The sequence below is a fragment of the Cupressus sempervirens genome, chromosome 11 (genome assembly GCF_028749045.1).
Source record: "Cupressus sempervirens isolate cs-2001-9-10 chromosome 11, ASM2874904v1, whole genome shotgun sequence".
NCBI lineage: Eukaryota > Viridiplantae > Streptophyta > Pinopsida > Cupressales > Cupressaceae > Cupressus > Cupressus sempervirens.
Genome location: NC_143128.1, coordinates 689,879,121 through 689,893,471, shown reverse-complemented (window position 1 = coordinate 689,893,471; position 14,351 = coordinate 689,879,121). Strand labels below are relative to the sequence as shown.

The 14,351-nt window shown below is 31.9% G+C and overlaps 1 protein-coding gene across 2 annotated transcripts in view; it reads left to right on the top strand.

Annotated features, from left to right (window-relative positions):
- The window catches only part of LOC149531589 (mediator of RNA polymerase II transcription subunit), a 32,092-nt gene extending 18,400 nt beyond the window's left edge, over positions 1-13,692 (top strand). Inside the window, exons 2-4 of one of the 2 annotated variants that reach the window (XM_089810678.1) lie at positions 12,661-12,750; positions 13,133-13,207; positions 13,324-13,692. In XM_089810678.1, coding sequence (XP_089666804.1) covers positions 12,685-12,750; positions 13,133-13,207; positions 13,324-13,509 — 327 coding nt within the window. In that variant the 5' untranslated portion in view covers positions 12,661-12,684 and the 3' untranslated portion in view covers positions 13,510-13,692. The remainder of the gene's footprint in view (positions 1-12,660; positions 12,751-13,132; positions 13,208-13,323) is intronic. The other variant, XM_089810677.1, reaches the window with a different exon arrangement.
- The last annotated feature ends 659 nt before the right edge of the window (positions 13,693-14,351 follow it).

Genomic DNA, 14,351 nt, shown 5'->3' with positions numbered 1-14,351 from the left:
GGGAAGAGGAGTGAGATCCAGAGATCCCGTGAAGGGGACCAGATCCTGAGTTTTCGTTGGCACTCTCTTTAGTGAATTATCAGAGCCATCCTTGGACATACTAGAAATGGGATTTCTCCAGATGTTTTCCTTTACCTGAGTCTTAGCCTTCACAAACTTGTTAGAATAGTTGAGTGTGACCTTGGTATAAACTTCTGGGTGACCTATTGTGCAAATTTATTTTCAGTAGTTCTCCTTTACCCATAGTGTAAACCATCGCCAACTGATTAGAATGGTTGAGGGTGATCTTCTGGAAGTAAGTTTGATTTGTCTGTTTGAAATGGAATCTCAGGATGTGTCTTCATTTACTATGAGTTACCAACTGATTAGAATAGTTAACAGTGAACTTCTTAGAAGTTCGTTCAATCTAGAAAAGGAAAGAGTAGAACCAATATTCCACTTAGTAAATGCCCATATTAAAGAAAAATAAACTGGTTTAAGACCGTAAAGTAATTTTGAAGGAATTTAAAGATTTATTGACAGTTTGACAGACCAAATTATAGAGAAAAGGCAACAATGACAAAGGCTAGTAGAAGCTCATTACTGAGGGATTAACTGAAAAGAGCCAAAAAAAAAAAAAAAAAAAAAGTCCAAAACTTGAATAGTCAATTCAGCTCTAGCAATGTTATCCAGAGTAGCAGGAAATTCCACTGTTCCTCTTCAGGCAGTCGTATCCCAGTATCCAATTTGATACATATCCGATACAATTTGGAAACACATTGAATATTGTGCCCATGCGTGCCCAAAATACCTTGAATTTCCAATTGTGGCAAATGCTTTTCAATTTTATTATTTTAAAAATTTGACATAAATCTTCCCAAATTTAACTTAAAAAACTTCAGTCATGGAATCTACTTAATTCTCTTTGGTCTAAACAAAACCTACACCAAACGAGAAAGAGAAATGTAATGTTTTTCTATTTTAGAGACATTTTTTGGGTTTCTTACAACACAACTGTACAATTTTTAGAATATTACGAAGTTTTAAATTAACTCTTAAAAATTTGACGTAAATCTTCCCAGATATAATTAAAAAAACTTCATTTCATGCAATCTTCTTAACTTCTTTTGGTATAAACAAAACCTACACCAAATAAGAAAGAGAAATGTAATGTTTTTCTATTTCAGAGACCTATATTTTGAGTATCTTACAACACAACTATACAATTTTTAGCATATTATAAAGTTTTAAGTTACCTTATAATCATTTATGTAGCATCTCTGTGTCTATATTTCTTTCGAAGTAATGAAAATCTCTTCTAATAACTTATAAATCATATTAAATCTGTTTATGTATTTTCTATTAATGTTGTATCCAACTGTATGGTATTTTCATATTAGAGCTCTTAAAAAGTGGTTGATCTCTATCTGATACCGTATCCATATTTGTATCCTTGTCTGTGTCCATGCAACTTTGATGTTATCTAAAGACTAGACTATTAAAAGTGGAGGCTAAAGCCAAAAATAAAGAGATTCTCAGGTAACTCCTAGTTTAACTCTAAGCACCCCAAAAATATAAAACTTATGATTTAAGGAACATCAGCCACTAGAATGATGCTTGCATTGCTGCCATGGTCACTATCTATATACATGATTGCTTCCATTTGTCATGAAAGTTTTCTTCTCTAAGAGCGTTAGCTCCAGACTGTATGAAATGTCATGGATACCTTTCAAGCATGAATGGTATCTTCCAAAATTTCATGTTCAAGGCATTTATTTGATCGAGGGCAGGTCCTGATGGAGACATTGATTGCCAAGAGTATAGAGAAACCATCTCAAGTGCTGATAAATGCTTTGATATTTGGCTGGATGTGCTTGATAACAACCTATATAATTTTATACCCAATTATAGACCTTACACCAGCCCCTTTTTCTAGCCCCTTTTTCTACTAAAAGGTCTGCAACATTGTTACCTCTGATAATGCAACTAATAGCAATGATAATGCAAGATCTCAATAGAAGAAATCCTGAATTAACTATATTTGACATTCAATTTTGAAGCCCATTTAAAAAAAATGTAGCCAATAATTAACTTTCAACCTTTTCTATTTTAATTGTTTATATATAGTTGCATTTTAGAGATGTCAAGGAAGGGGTCTTGGAGAAGAGCATTTTCTATTGATTATTTATTGGATGAGTTTGCATGATTTAAGCAAAAAAAAATGCTTAAACTCTTCTGCCGTCGCTTATAAAGACTACACCCCTGCTTGTGCAGCCAAGATTATCTTTGGCAGTCTATCAAAATTCAGTTTCATTCTTCTTTTTCTTAGGATAACTTCATTTGACATCTAACAAATTTTCCTTCACTGTTCTAACACCATTTATAGGCGTGAATATATATATTTTGAACTGTATAAGTACTTTGTTGGCAAAGTGCCTAGCTATCTCTTTGAATTCTCAGCCTTGTTGTTTCTTCACATGACATGTTTGCCCTTTCGTGTTAGCTTTTTAGGCTTTAACCTATCAAAACCATGTCATCTTATGCAAAGATATTGAGGTGTTCGAGTTTTGGAAAAAGAAAATGCTTGGAACTGGTTAGTTTGCCTAGAGAAACCATGGAAGGGGTTTTTTAATGGCAGGAGCAAAGCCTTGTTGAGTCGGAAAAGCAGCTAGTACAGGCCCAAACCCAGAGGCTGTGGGATGTTCCTACAAGTAAAATTCATCTAACCTATTCTATACATTTATCACAAATATCTTATTAAGCCGATAGGCTTTTTCCCTAGGAGACTTGCATCGGAATTTTCTGAGTTTCTGACGTCAGGGAAATAGAAAATGGCAGAAAAGTTTGAATTGTTGGCTCCTCCAAAACTGGAAAACGGCGTGGAAATGGGGGATCTCATGCAGAGTAATGTGATTAAGAAGATGCAGCTGTTGGACAGCAGTATGATTCGTTATAATTTACACAGCAGTAAAACCAATGAGGTGAAACCATGTGCCAATAAGGGTGCTTTGCTGTAAAGATAAAATGGAATTCAGGTTTAGATTATAAAATAATAGTTAGTTAAAGTACAAAATGGCTTAGAACAATAGTCAGATAACAAAATAAATAAAAATTTAAGTGATCACATACCAAAAGAGCCCAGGGCGAAATTCCTTTAAAAGAATGATGAACATTTGAAACATTTTTAATAATCAGCAACAAAAATATTGGTAGACAAATGATGATCAATTGAACGGCAAATACAGATATTGCACTGATTAGAAATTACAAAGTCTTAAGTGACCTGAACTTTCTTTGATGGTCTGGTTTTCACCGACGTCAGAGAAGGAAAAAAATGGCAATAGAAATGCAATCACAAATGCAGATAGCAACACAAGGGCTTTCATCTTGCGACCCATGACGATATTATAGCGAATGTGTGAGCTACAATTACAAAGGGACTGATTATTTCTCTGAATAAGTTGTCCAAATAGTTCTTCCGTGTGTGAATATGGATAAAAAAATGCTTGTACTCGCTTGGATTCGAATAGAGAGATATGTCACAACGCGTGACTTCTAAAACAAAATAAATTTGTCATCAACCAATTTTTAAGTAAAATTTTTGTGTAATTAGCCAATAGGCTATTATAGGTGGGTTTTTCATAGAAACCTGTCCGTTTGGAAAACCAGACATTATAAGTGGTATTTTGGTAATAGACACCAGACATGAATAATATATAATAAACGCGTTCTTGTTAACCAGTGGAACTTTAATTAAAAACGAATTACTTGTCAAACAATAAGGGCCCGTTTGGTGAGCGGTATAGGAATACGTATTCTGGAATAGAACGTATTCCTGTTCTTCGTTTGGTTCAGCCAATATTTAATGGGAATTCGCGGACCCTACAATTTATGTTTTCTAAAATAAAAAAAAATGGAATTGGAATACGTATTCCAATAACACCTATTTTGGTGGAATTGCAAAACCCCATTTTTGGGCCAAAAATGGAATACGTATTCTATTTTTGCTTCGTATTCCAATCCCGTTTTGGTGCATCCGAATAAGGAATTCAAAATTTTTGGAATACGTATTCCTATTCCGCTCACCAAACGGGCTCTAAGTTCAAGCAATAACTATTTGTTGGTTTACAGTTGCATCCCATGGTTTACAATTACCTATCAATCAATAGAAAATTTATGCAGCCACCGCAAAATCAAATTCAAATCAAAATAAAATCTTATGCAAATCAAATCAGATCTCCTTGATGAAATAAAATCTTTATTGCTATGCAGATTAAATAAGATTTGCGATTTTGATCAGCTGTGAAGATTCTTATAGATTTCCACAAATATTTATTCTTCTGATCTAGGCTTTACCTTCCATAATTTTATTTTTTATTATTCTTTTACTTACAGAAAGAATTCCATTAGAGATGAATGAGTTTGTCTTGTGTTTGGTTCTCCAGCCACCAACTAATCTAGGTTTCAATGTGGAGTATTGTCCCCATGAATGCATGGCAGCACTTTGCATGCACACACTACAATCCATTACCCCTCCCCAATCCGAATTGGTTTTGGTTTCGTTATTTCGCATTTCTGGTTCAGTCTTCTAGTCTATTGCATCATCAGTCTATCCTTCGATCAGTAGGTGTTTGTTCAGCAATGAGAGAGATGAGACCATTGTACTTCTCCAATACAGACCCACCCTCAGCTTCCTTCTCAGGGGATCGATGTAGAAACTACCTTGCCCGAGTAAGCAGAGAAACAAGTGACACACATGGCGCCGCTCAAGAGTAGAGGAGGTGTTCATGTGTGTGTAGGGGGGCCTCTTCTAAGGCCCCAAGCAAATGGGCATCAAACGCACCTACTTGATGATAGGTACAGAGTGACTAATCAGGTGCCTCCTCTGCAATGTAGTTGTCTATGGCTGGATGTCCTCTTCAAACAATTGTTTGCATGCAGGGGTAGGGTGTTTCCAGAACAGAGCACCAGGGACAAACTGTAATGGGTTGGACTGATCAGTTGGGCATTCTTTCTCATCTTACAAATTGGGAGTTTTCATTCTCCTTTCGCTTGAGCCACCTATGCTACCCAACTACAATGGACTATACTTCCATTTTTGGTTTTGTAGCTTCTTTTGTATTTTCTCACATGGTTTATTGACAAATTAACTACAATGGCATATGCTTCTGTTTTTGGTTTTGTGGCTTTTGTTGTATTTTCTCACATGGTTTATTGACAAATCAACTACAATGCCCTGTGCTTCTGTTTTCGGTTTTGTGGCTTCTTTTGTATTTTCTCACATGGTTTATTGACAAATCAACTACAATGGCCTATGCTTTTGTTTTCGGTTTTGTGGCTTCTTTTGTATTTTCTCACATGGTTTCTTGACAAATTATGTTTGGGACGTTTCTTGGTAGCCAAGGTTGTGATTGAACACAAGTTAAATGCATTGTCTTGTTCGTAGACGTGTACGTATTTTTTTTGAATCCATTTGCTAATACATGATACAACTAGTTTTTAAAGGCAGAAGCATAATAAGTGGGATAAATTTGAAATGGTATAAATTTGAAAAAAACCCATACATATGGTTCCATAGGCTGGCTCATCTCAATGATCCTAAAATTAAGTAAAAATCTAATTTAATCTAATTATAATCCATAAGAGAAGGTCTTGTGAGGGAAATAGATTTGCAAATTTGGTTATAGATCTTCAAATCCGGCTAGACAAATCTTGTTTGACTTTTTCATGTGACAAGAATCCAATTCACCTTGTGTTGCTTCAGATGAATGAGGTTGCCTCTAATTAGTGTATTCCTCTAGGAATTATCTTTTCTTATTGGTTATCCCAATTGGAACATAATGCATTTAATATGATGTGGCACTGGAAGTAGGGAATAAAGAATTTGATCTCTTTATGTGGCAACACTGTGGTATGAGTTTTGAACAAAATAATTTTTGTTTTAGCTTTCTTGGTTGTTGATTGATCTATTTGTGCAAAAAGTACTATGTTTTTTTGGTTAGCGACTATAAGAGGGTGAACATAACGAGTTGCAAGCGAATGTTTTAAAGTGGTGCTTGCCATTAGATGGGCTCTTCGAGATTTCTGAGCGCATCAATGGTAATTTTTATGATAATTGTGTTTAATTTAAATTCATTTGTATTTTTATTTTTATGGACAGGGTAAGTTTATCACTAAAAAATAATTCAACAAAGTAATTGCAATCATGACATCTTGTGGCTTCATATATGAAAAACCACCATATTTTTCATCATATTTGGGGTTCTCTAAAATGTGAGAGTTCATTTACTTTGAGGTATTAGATTCAAAAATAAATGATAAAACTAATTCGTTCTACTTCTTTTATTTGTTGTTTTGAATTTGGAGTTTAAGAAGTTTAATTTTAGGTACATTATTACACAACTTAATTACCAATATAGGGATTCTTCATTCACGGTAATTTAATGTCAAAGAAGGGGAGAAAGAAAGCCAACTCATAGAGTTTTTGTCCTCATTTAACATAAGTGCAATGAACTATCCCAAGCAATAAGAAGGGTGTCCCCTACTCTTGCTTGATAAAAAAATACTATATATTGCTAATGCATTATAAAAGAGGAGGGTGGCTATTATGTTGGCTGGGGAAAATACAAAATGCTACAGTTCTTTTCCCTTTTCCATTCCTTTTTTGTGCTTTCCATCCTATTGTATCACCTTTTTATATTTCTATTGTGATAAGTGACTCGGTTCCTAGGCATGTTTCACATGCTTAAGAGTGTCCCTTAACTTAAAACATTCCAATTTATAGAATTTTAAAGTATTAAACAATTGGCAATTTTTTTGTTAATCTCTTTCACTTAATATAAAAGAAGACCGAAAAAATTATTAATTTTAATATATTATTTGGACATTGAAACCACACTTCTTAAAAACTATTGATAACCAACACATTGGTGCCAAGCTAAATAGTAATATTTTTCCATAGCACAATATAAGCATGATATGATCTTCTGATGAATATTTAGATTCTATTAGTGTGGTAAATAGATTGTCAGTCATTCATTTCTTTGTTCTCCAATCTCAATAATATCATTTTCAGCAATGGACATGATAAAAATGGACATGCATGCTCTAATAGTATTGTTTCTCTTTGCATATAGCATTTGTAGAAATTAGAGAAGTTTGTTCTTACAAGAAATATTATAATTTGTTGACAGTATGTCCCTCAAATTTATAACTATTTTTTTATATGAATCTCATGAGTATTAATGTGATATTCTGATGTTCTGGTCTTGGTTGTCTAGCAAAGAAACACCGTTTGATCACAACATACCAAAAGAACAAAGAATAAAAGAATCCTCAAACTTTAGAGGCACATTTTTTAGAAGGAAGTAGAGGACGATGCATTCATTATACCTCTAGACATAATTTAAAGTTTACCCCCCTTGAATTTCATCATCGATTTATTTTTCAAATATTATTTTTGCATCCATTTTGATCTATATACATTATAAAAGTTGAAAGAAATGTGTGTACTACCCATACTGATATTTAGCCACTCTTCTTTTTAGAAAAATGGAATGTGCACATTTGAATGGCATTTTTTATGTTTACATTAACCTTGAAAAGTGTTGAAATATTTAAGGTTGTGGTAAGGAGAACTTAAGGGCTTAAAATATGTTACTTTGATGAACCTATGAAAGTCTCATTATCCTCCGTTGTCAGAGAACCACTTGTTGAAGCCTCACCACTTGCATATGCTCCAATGTTTTCTAGATCTTTTAAATTTATGTGATTCCAAGCAGCATACATTTTCTATTTGCTTTGAAAATGAATAAAGTAGTCAGAAGTAAAGTATTCTTCTTTACCTCTACTATATATGCCTTAATATATGTCTCTTTGTGCATTTACTTGATCACTTTTTATTGGCTATATTTATCCAATTTAATATCTATTTTCCCTAATGAATACTATTGTTGTGTTACATGTATGGTGAGAAGATGCCGCTCATAGAAAGTCATCCAAACTTATATTGCTTGTAATTGGTCCTTGGCCACACTTTGAATTGTTGGTTCTCTTGAAAAAACACAACTTTTTTGTAGCTACATGCCATTGAAATCCATTTCTTCTTCCAAAAAAAAAACTACTCATTACCTTGAAATACATTATATTAAACTTACAATTAAAAACTGTGTAAACGTCTCTTTTATTGATAAGTAGGAGATAATTTCCACAGCAAGTCAAATTGTGTTATTGCTATCAGGGTTTAATTGTGTGATTTTGAGTCAAACTCATTGACCCATGTTTCATGAGTAGTGATTCAACATGAATCCATCTCTCATGAGAATAAATGGAACACTTAGCACTCATCGGATCTAGGTGATGGTCTCTTTTATTTTGCTTCAAGAATAGTTTACTTTGTGGGCAAAACACATACCAATTTAACTATCTTTGTTTTTTTTGTTTTCCTTTTCTACATTCCTTTTGTTTTATAATACATGTATATGAATTTAAGAACAAACTTGTTTTCATCTTCTACATTTCAATTATGTATGTGACTTGACTATTTATTACTTAAATATTTCAATTTCACTATGTTTATTTTATTTTCCTTTTTTACATTTCCTTCAATTTCTATTAAAAGTTTTGACAAAAAAATACATGTGAACAATTGTTTAATATAGAGTTGCATCTTTTGTTAGTGTACTCATTGCTCCTTTGGGTGCAAGTGCTAGTATATAAAATATTTTGACATAAGTTTCTAAATTCAATCTTTATTTCAATAGTCATAAGTGATGGAGGTGGCATTGTTTAAAAAAATATTTTATATTTTTCTATTTAAATCAAACATTTTCTATTAAGAATAATAATTCTATTTATGTTTTTGCATAGGTAATAGTTGTTTTTATTAAAGAAAAATGGTTTTAAAAGGATCACAATTTCCTTATACAACAAAAATAGAACTAACAAATCTAAGCACAAACTAATTATTAAACAATATAGAACAAAAAATCTAAAATAAAGAAACCAAGCCACAAAAAGCTTGCAAACTCTTTATGAGATTTTCATTTTTTGTGGTACATTTTCTTTATTATTTCTACCAAAAATATTAATAATGTTGTCGATTGAATGTCCCAATGTCTCCTTCATAGCTTCTTATTTTAGTCATAGAAGTATGAACATGGCACCCTACTCTCTTTTTAGTGCCACCCCTTTCTTAATAAGGTAAATTTCCTTGTCCATTTTATTCTAATAGATAGTGAAGTGAGATTGCACTATAGAACTCCAAGTTCATAGTATCATTCAAAGCATTTATTTTTCATGAATTTCCATCGCACTTTACCTCTCTCTTAATTATTCATTTATTGATCCATTCAAACTCTTTCATCTATTTTTATTTCTAAAAGTGTTCTACAAATCTTATATTTAGTTTTAGTTGCTATCAAAATATGTTAATGATATTTTTAATTAATTATATATAAATAATCAATTATTAATATAAAATGTTCACATTTATTTCAAATAATAGGAAAAAAATTTGACAAATGAAAAATGATTATATTTTAAAATATAAAACATTGAATATTATTCTCTTCAATAGTATATATTAATGCATGAATTACTTTTCCTAAGAAATTTTATGTATACTTTTGTTTTTATATCGATTTTTTTCAAATGTAATTATCAATAATTAATTTATTAAATCAATGTATTCACATTTATGTTTATATAAAAAGAGGGTGATCTATATTTTTAAATAATAACTTTGTCCATTATAAAAGTTTCACAAACACATAAAATATAAAATATTCTATTCAACAATTTTTTAATAAAAAAGTTATATATGTTTTAATATAAAATTATATTTTAGATATTTTTGAAGTTTATCGTCAATACTCAATTACTAATATAAAATGCCCAGAATGCAACATATTCACATTTATGTTTATGTAAAGTGGAGGTGATCTATATATTTCTAAATAATAATTTTACCCTTTATAAAATATTAATAATGTTGTGAGGAGGGTGTCCCCATGACTCTCCTTTATCTTCTTAGTTTTCTCCTTAACAATGCCACCCTCACTATAACTAGAGCTTTATCTTTCGTCACATCTCCTTTCTTCATGAGGTAACTATCCTTGTTCATTTCATACTAATAGACAATAAGGTAAAATTGCATCATAGAACTTCTCTTTCAAAGTCTTTCACCTATTCCTATGAACATATCTTATAAATTTTATATTTAGTCTTTTATTAAACTATGTTAATGACATTAAAAAAAATCTTAGAAATAATCAATTATTAATAAAAGATATTTACATGTTATGAAATAATAATAAAATATTTTAAGAATTGTGAAATATTATATTTTGAAATATTACAGTACAAGAGAAGTGATAAATAGTTTTTAATATTAATTATTGTCTATGAACTAAAGATTTACTCATAGATATATAAAACATTAAATATTTTATTCAAAAGTGCATATTGATGAATGGAAGAATTTTATGTAAACATAAGTGTACATGCTTTCCAAAAATTGTCTTATCATCTAAAACATAAGTGTTCCCTTATTCCAAATTCTAAAAAGTCCCTTGTCACATAGAGATTCTTGAATTTATATGTCATTCTGTCTTAACTAACTTTTTGGGTTCGTAACCACTCAAAAAGTTAGAGTTTTGTATTTGTAATGCATTTCTGATGCTAACTCTAACTCATATGAATAAAAACTCTAGATCCTGACTCTAGTTACAATAAGTGACATAAGTCAATTTTCACCATAGGTAATTAAAAATCTACTATAGAGAAAAGACCACAGTGTTGATTTTGTTGAGGTAGCCTTCCATCTTCATCGTTAATTGTTGATTGAGCATCAATGATTAGTTAAAGACATTTATTAATGTCATTTGTCTTCCATGGGTTGTTGGAATTTCTGAAGTTTTGATCTCATAGATCAGAGTTGATGAGCTTTTAAGTCTTTGACTGAAAACCCAAAAAGGTAGTACATAGTGAGAGATGATTTTAGTATGGGGAGAGAAAAACATTTTAGTACGGGGAGATAGAAAAGTTCTAGTACGGGAAGAGAGATGGTTTTAGTACATAGACAGAGGTAGTTTTGAATAGTTGAGAATTAAACTCTCTCTGCCTGAAATTAACTTAACTAACTCTCATAGTAAAATCTTTGGGTAACAGTTGGCTCTATTTGAGGACAAGGACTATACAGGACTCTGAATGAATGTAGAGTTAAGAAAGAGCAGTGCTTTATCACAAGGGCCATAGAGTCACCCAAAAAGGAGATAATATATGAAAAGGCACTACGCACACCAAAATTGGGAACACAACCAAGAAAAAGGGAGGGAAAGGCATGACAAAACTCCTAACTAGCATATGTACAAGGTAGGGTACCGCTACCTCTGATATCTTTAGCTTTAGATGAATCATGCAAACCCATATGGCTGGGAAAAGTATATTCCATGGTGACTTAACCAGGGACAACTCCCAAATTCCAGCAAACTCAAATGTAGGCTTGCTCCTTTGATTCGAAATTTTGAATTCCTAACAAGTTCCATTGCTTTGGACAAAGGAATGTATCCAAATAACCATGTCTCATAAAAAACGTCAGGCTTTGGATTCAATTCTCCCTCATGATGCATGTCATGAATGACTTCTTTTTGAAAGAATTGTAGAATTAGATTCTCAAGTTTCTAAATCTATCTCTGATCTTCTCTTGTACTTGGCAAGCCCTGTACTTGAATTTCTAGTGATTGGTCATTATGAAGTCTTGAACTCATTTCTGATTCCACAAACTCTTTTTGTCCTGTGGGCATGATTATGGTTGAATCTTTTGTAAAATTATTCCAACCTAGATGCATATTTGTGTTAGATTGAATCTTCCTATGATCCAATTCTTCTTCCTGATCTTCCAAAAGACCATCTTGAATTTTTAGGTACTTTTGAGTTACATTGGTACCATCTTCAACATTACAGGCCATAACTTCAATTTCCATCCCATTTATATCAAAATTCTCTATCTGAAGGGCCTTCTGATGGTTAAGACTAGAAGATACCAAACTTTGTATTGAATTGCCTTCATACAATCTGTGATGTGAAGCAACCTGTAGATCTATAGTCATTGAACCTTGTCTTTGAATACCAACTGGAGAATCATCAACAAAAATGCCTTCCTTTAAGAATAAAGGATTAAAGTAAACATTTTCGTCATAGAGGAAATTACCATTCAAGGATTTTGAGCACAAGCTTGGAGTAAATACATCATAAGAGCTTCCTTCATCAAATTCCTTCATAAGAATCCCTGGTATCTAGCATAGTATCAATATTTTATATCTATTTTACTAAAATGCACCTCTTAATAAAGATAGAAATGTTTTATCGAGCATTTTACTTGAACTATCAAACTTAAACTTAATTATAAGCAGAAACAAAATAATAACTATTTAAAAACATTATAAAAGATATACATGACTATCGGCTTAACCCTTGCTCCCTTCAAAAGTGCAAGTGCTAGTTATATTCTCATTGAATTGTAACTGGGATTGATGATGACACCTGATGGTCTTCTACTAATCACTATTGTCTATCTATTGCACATGTTCGGCTCGATCTACATTAATTGAAGGTTTACATTCTTTCTCCCATTTTTATACTTTGGAATGATAGAAATCTTTGGTGGACTTACATATTTAGGAATTGTGGGATTTTCCAGCGTCAATGGATACATCAGGTCAAGCTGGACAATCAAACATTGTGGACTCGCAAGAGATAATCTATCAGAAGGTACGATGTTTGCAACTTCCTTTCTTCCAGGCTATTGATCAATTTTCAATATTGTGGACATTTCACTTCACTGGAGATCGATTTAAAAATGATTGCTAAGGTTTGAATACCAGTTTGAAAGATGATTGAAAGGATTTACGATCAGTGAATTGATTTGTAATCTGATGTGTTTACAGTTTAACTCATTTTAGAACCGAGGAAATTAGTTTATCAAAGAAGAAAGGAGATCCAAAAGTATTTTTTGTGATATGTTTTTAAGTCACCTGATTTTAATTTTTGTACATTTAATGATTCTTCTTCTACATTCTTTTTAGTGTATTAGGCTGAAGACTTCTCTTTCTAGCAATGGTCTTAAAGATACGGTGATGCAATATTTTTGCAGCTGCAAACGATGAAGGATATGTATTTTCCTGACCTAAGAGAATTACTCCAAAGGCTCACTATTATATGTCAGCAGGTAGATTTACTTTCCTTTTTAACTCACTTTTCTGCAGTGTAATTTAATCAAATGGTCTGATGGCACGGCAAACCATTCAATTTGGAATCAATCTTTAAGCATTATTTTTTCTGCAGCCTATGGCAGCTGATCAACTTGAGAAGCTGAAGCTTTATAGAGTGAAAGTTCATCGCATGATTCAATATTTACAAGTTCCAAAGCTCAACATTCCACCTAATTTTCCAGAAGACAAGATTGATGCTGTCGAGAGGACGATTCAAAGTGTTCTAAACTCATTTAACCCAGGAAATCCTGCTCTGTAACAACAGGGACATTAATAATTTATGCTTGTTAATACTGAGAGGCATTTTATAATGGTAGAAAGGGTGGAGTGAGATGGTGTGAGTGTGTTAATGTTAACATTTATCTGTTTAGATTAAATGTGACAGTGATTTACATGTCAAAATTTTAATATTTATTATAAACTAAATATCCTTAAAAATTAATTTTGTATTGATAGCTTTTGGCATTTTAGTGAGTGCAAATTTTCATGGGTGTAGTTAATTAAATTTTAATTATTTTATAGTGATAGCTCTTGACATTTGTTTAGATAGATTTATTTAAGATATCTATACTAGTTAAAACATATCCTACATGATGTAATGTCCCTTTTTTATCGACTTTGAGAATTTGAAACAAAGAGTCTTTCTTCTTACTTAAATTTTACAATCCCCGATGGTATAGACTTGCATAATTGAAAAGGATAGATATTGATATGATTTCCAAGAAACAATATATATATTATATCACCTTATAAAATAGTTGACAACACTTTGTTATTTTCATATATGGCTGCAACTGATTTCCTTCTTCTGCTTATCAGATATAATCTTATGAGATCGTGTGGAATGATGTGGTCCCATTAAATAATACAGTTGCTCAATCTGATTGCATATCTAATTTGTCTGTGAAATGGTAATATACTATGTATTGGTGGGTTACTATAATCAACAGCATTTGATATATTTCTATCAATAAAAAATGATAGATTTGTTTCGGTCTGATAAGACCACCTGATTTGTTTGAGTGCTTGCTTGATATGCTTGGTTTTAACATTATTTCTCTAAGACCTTCATAATGCTTGCCAAATATTTCTGAGGATATT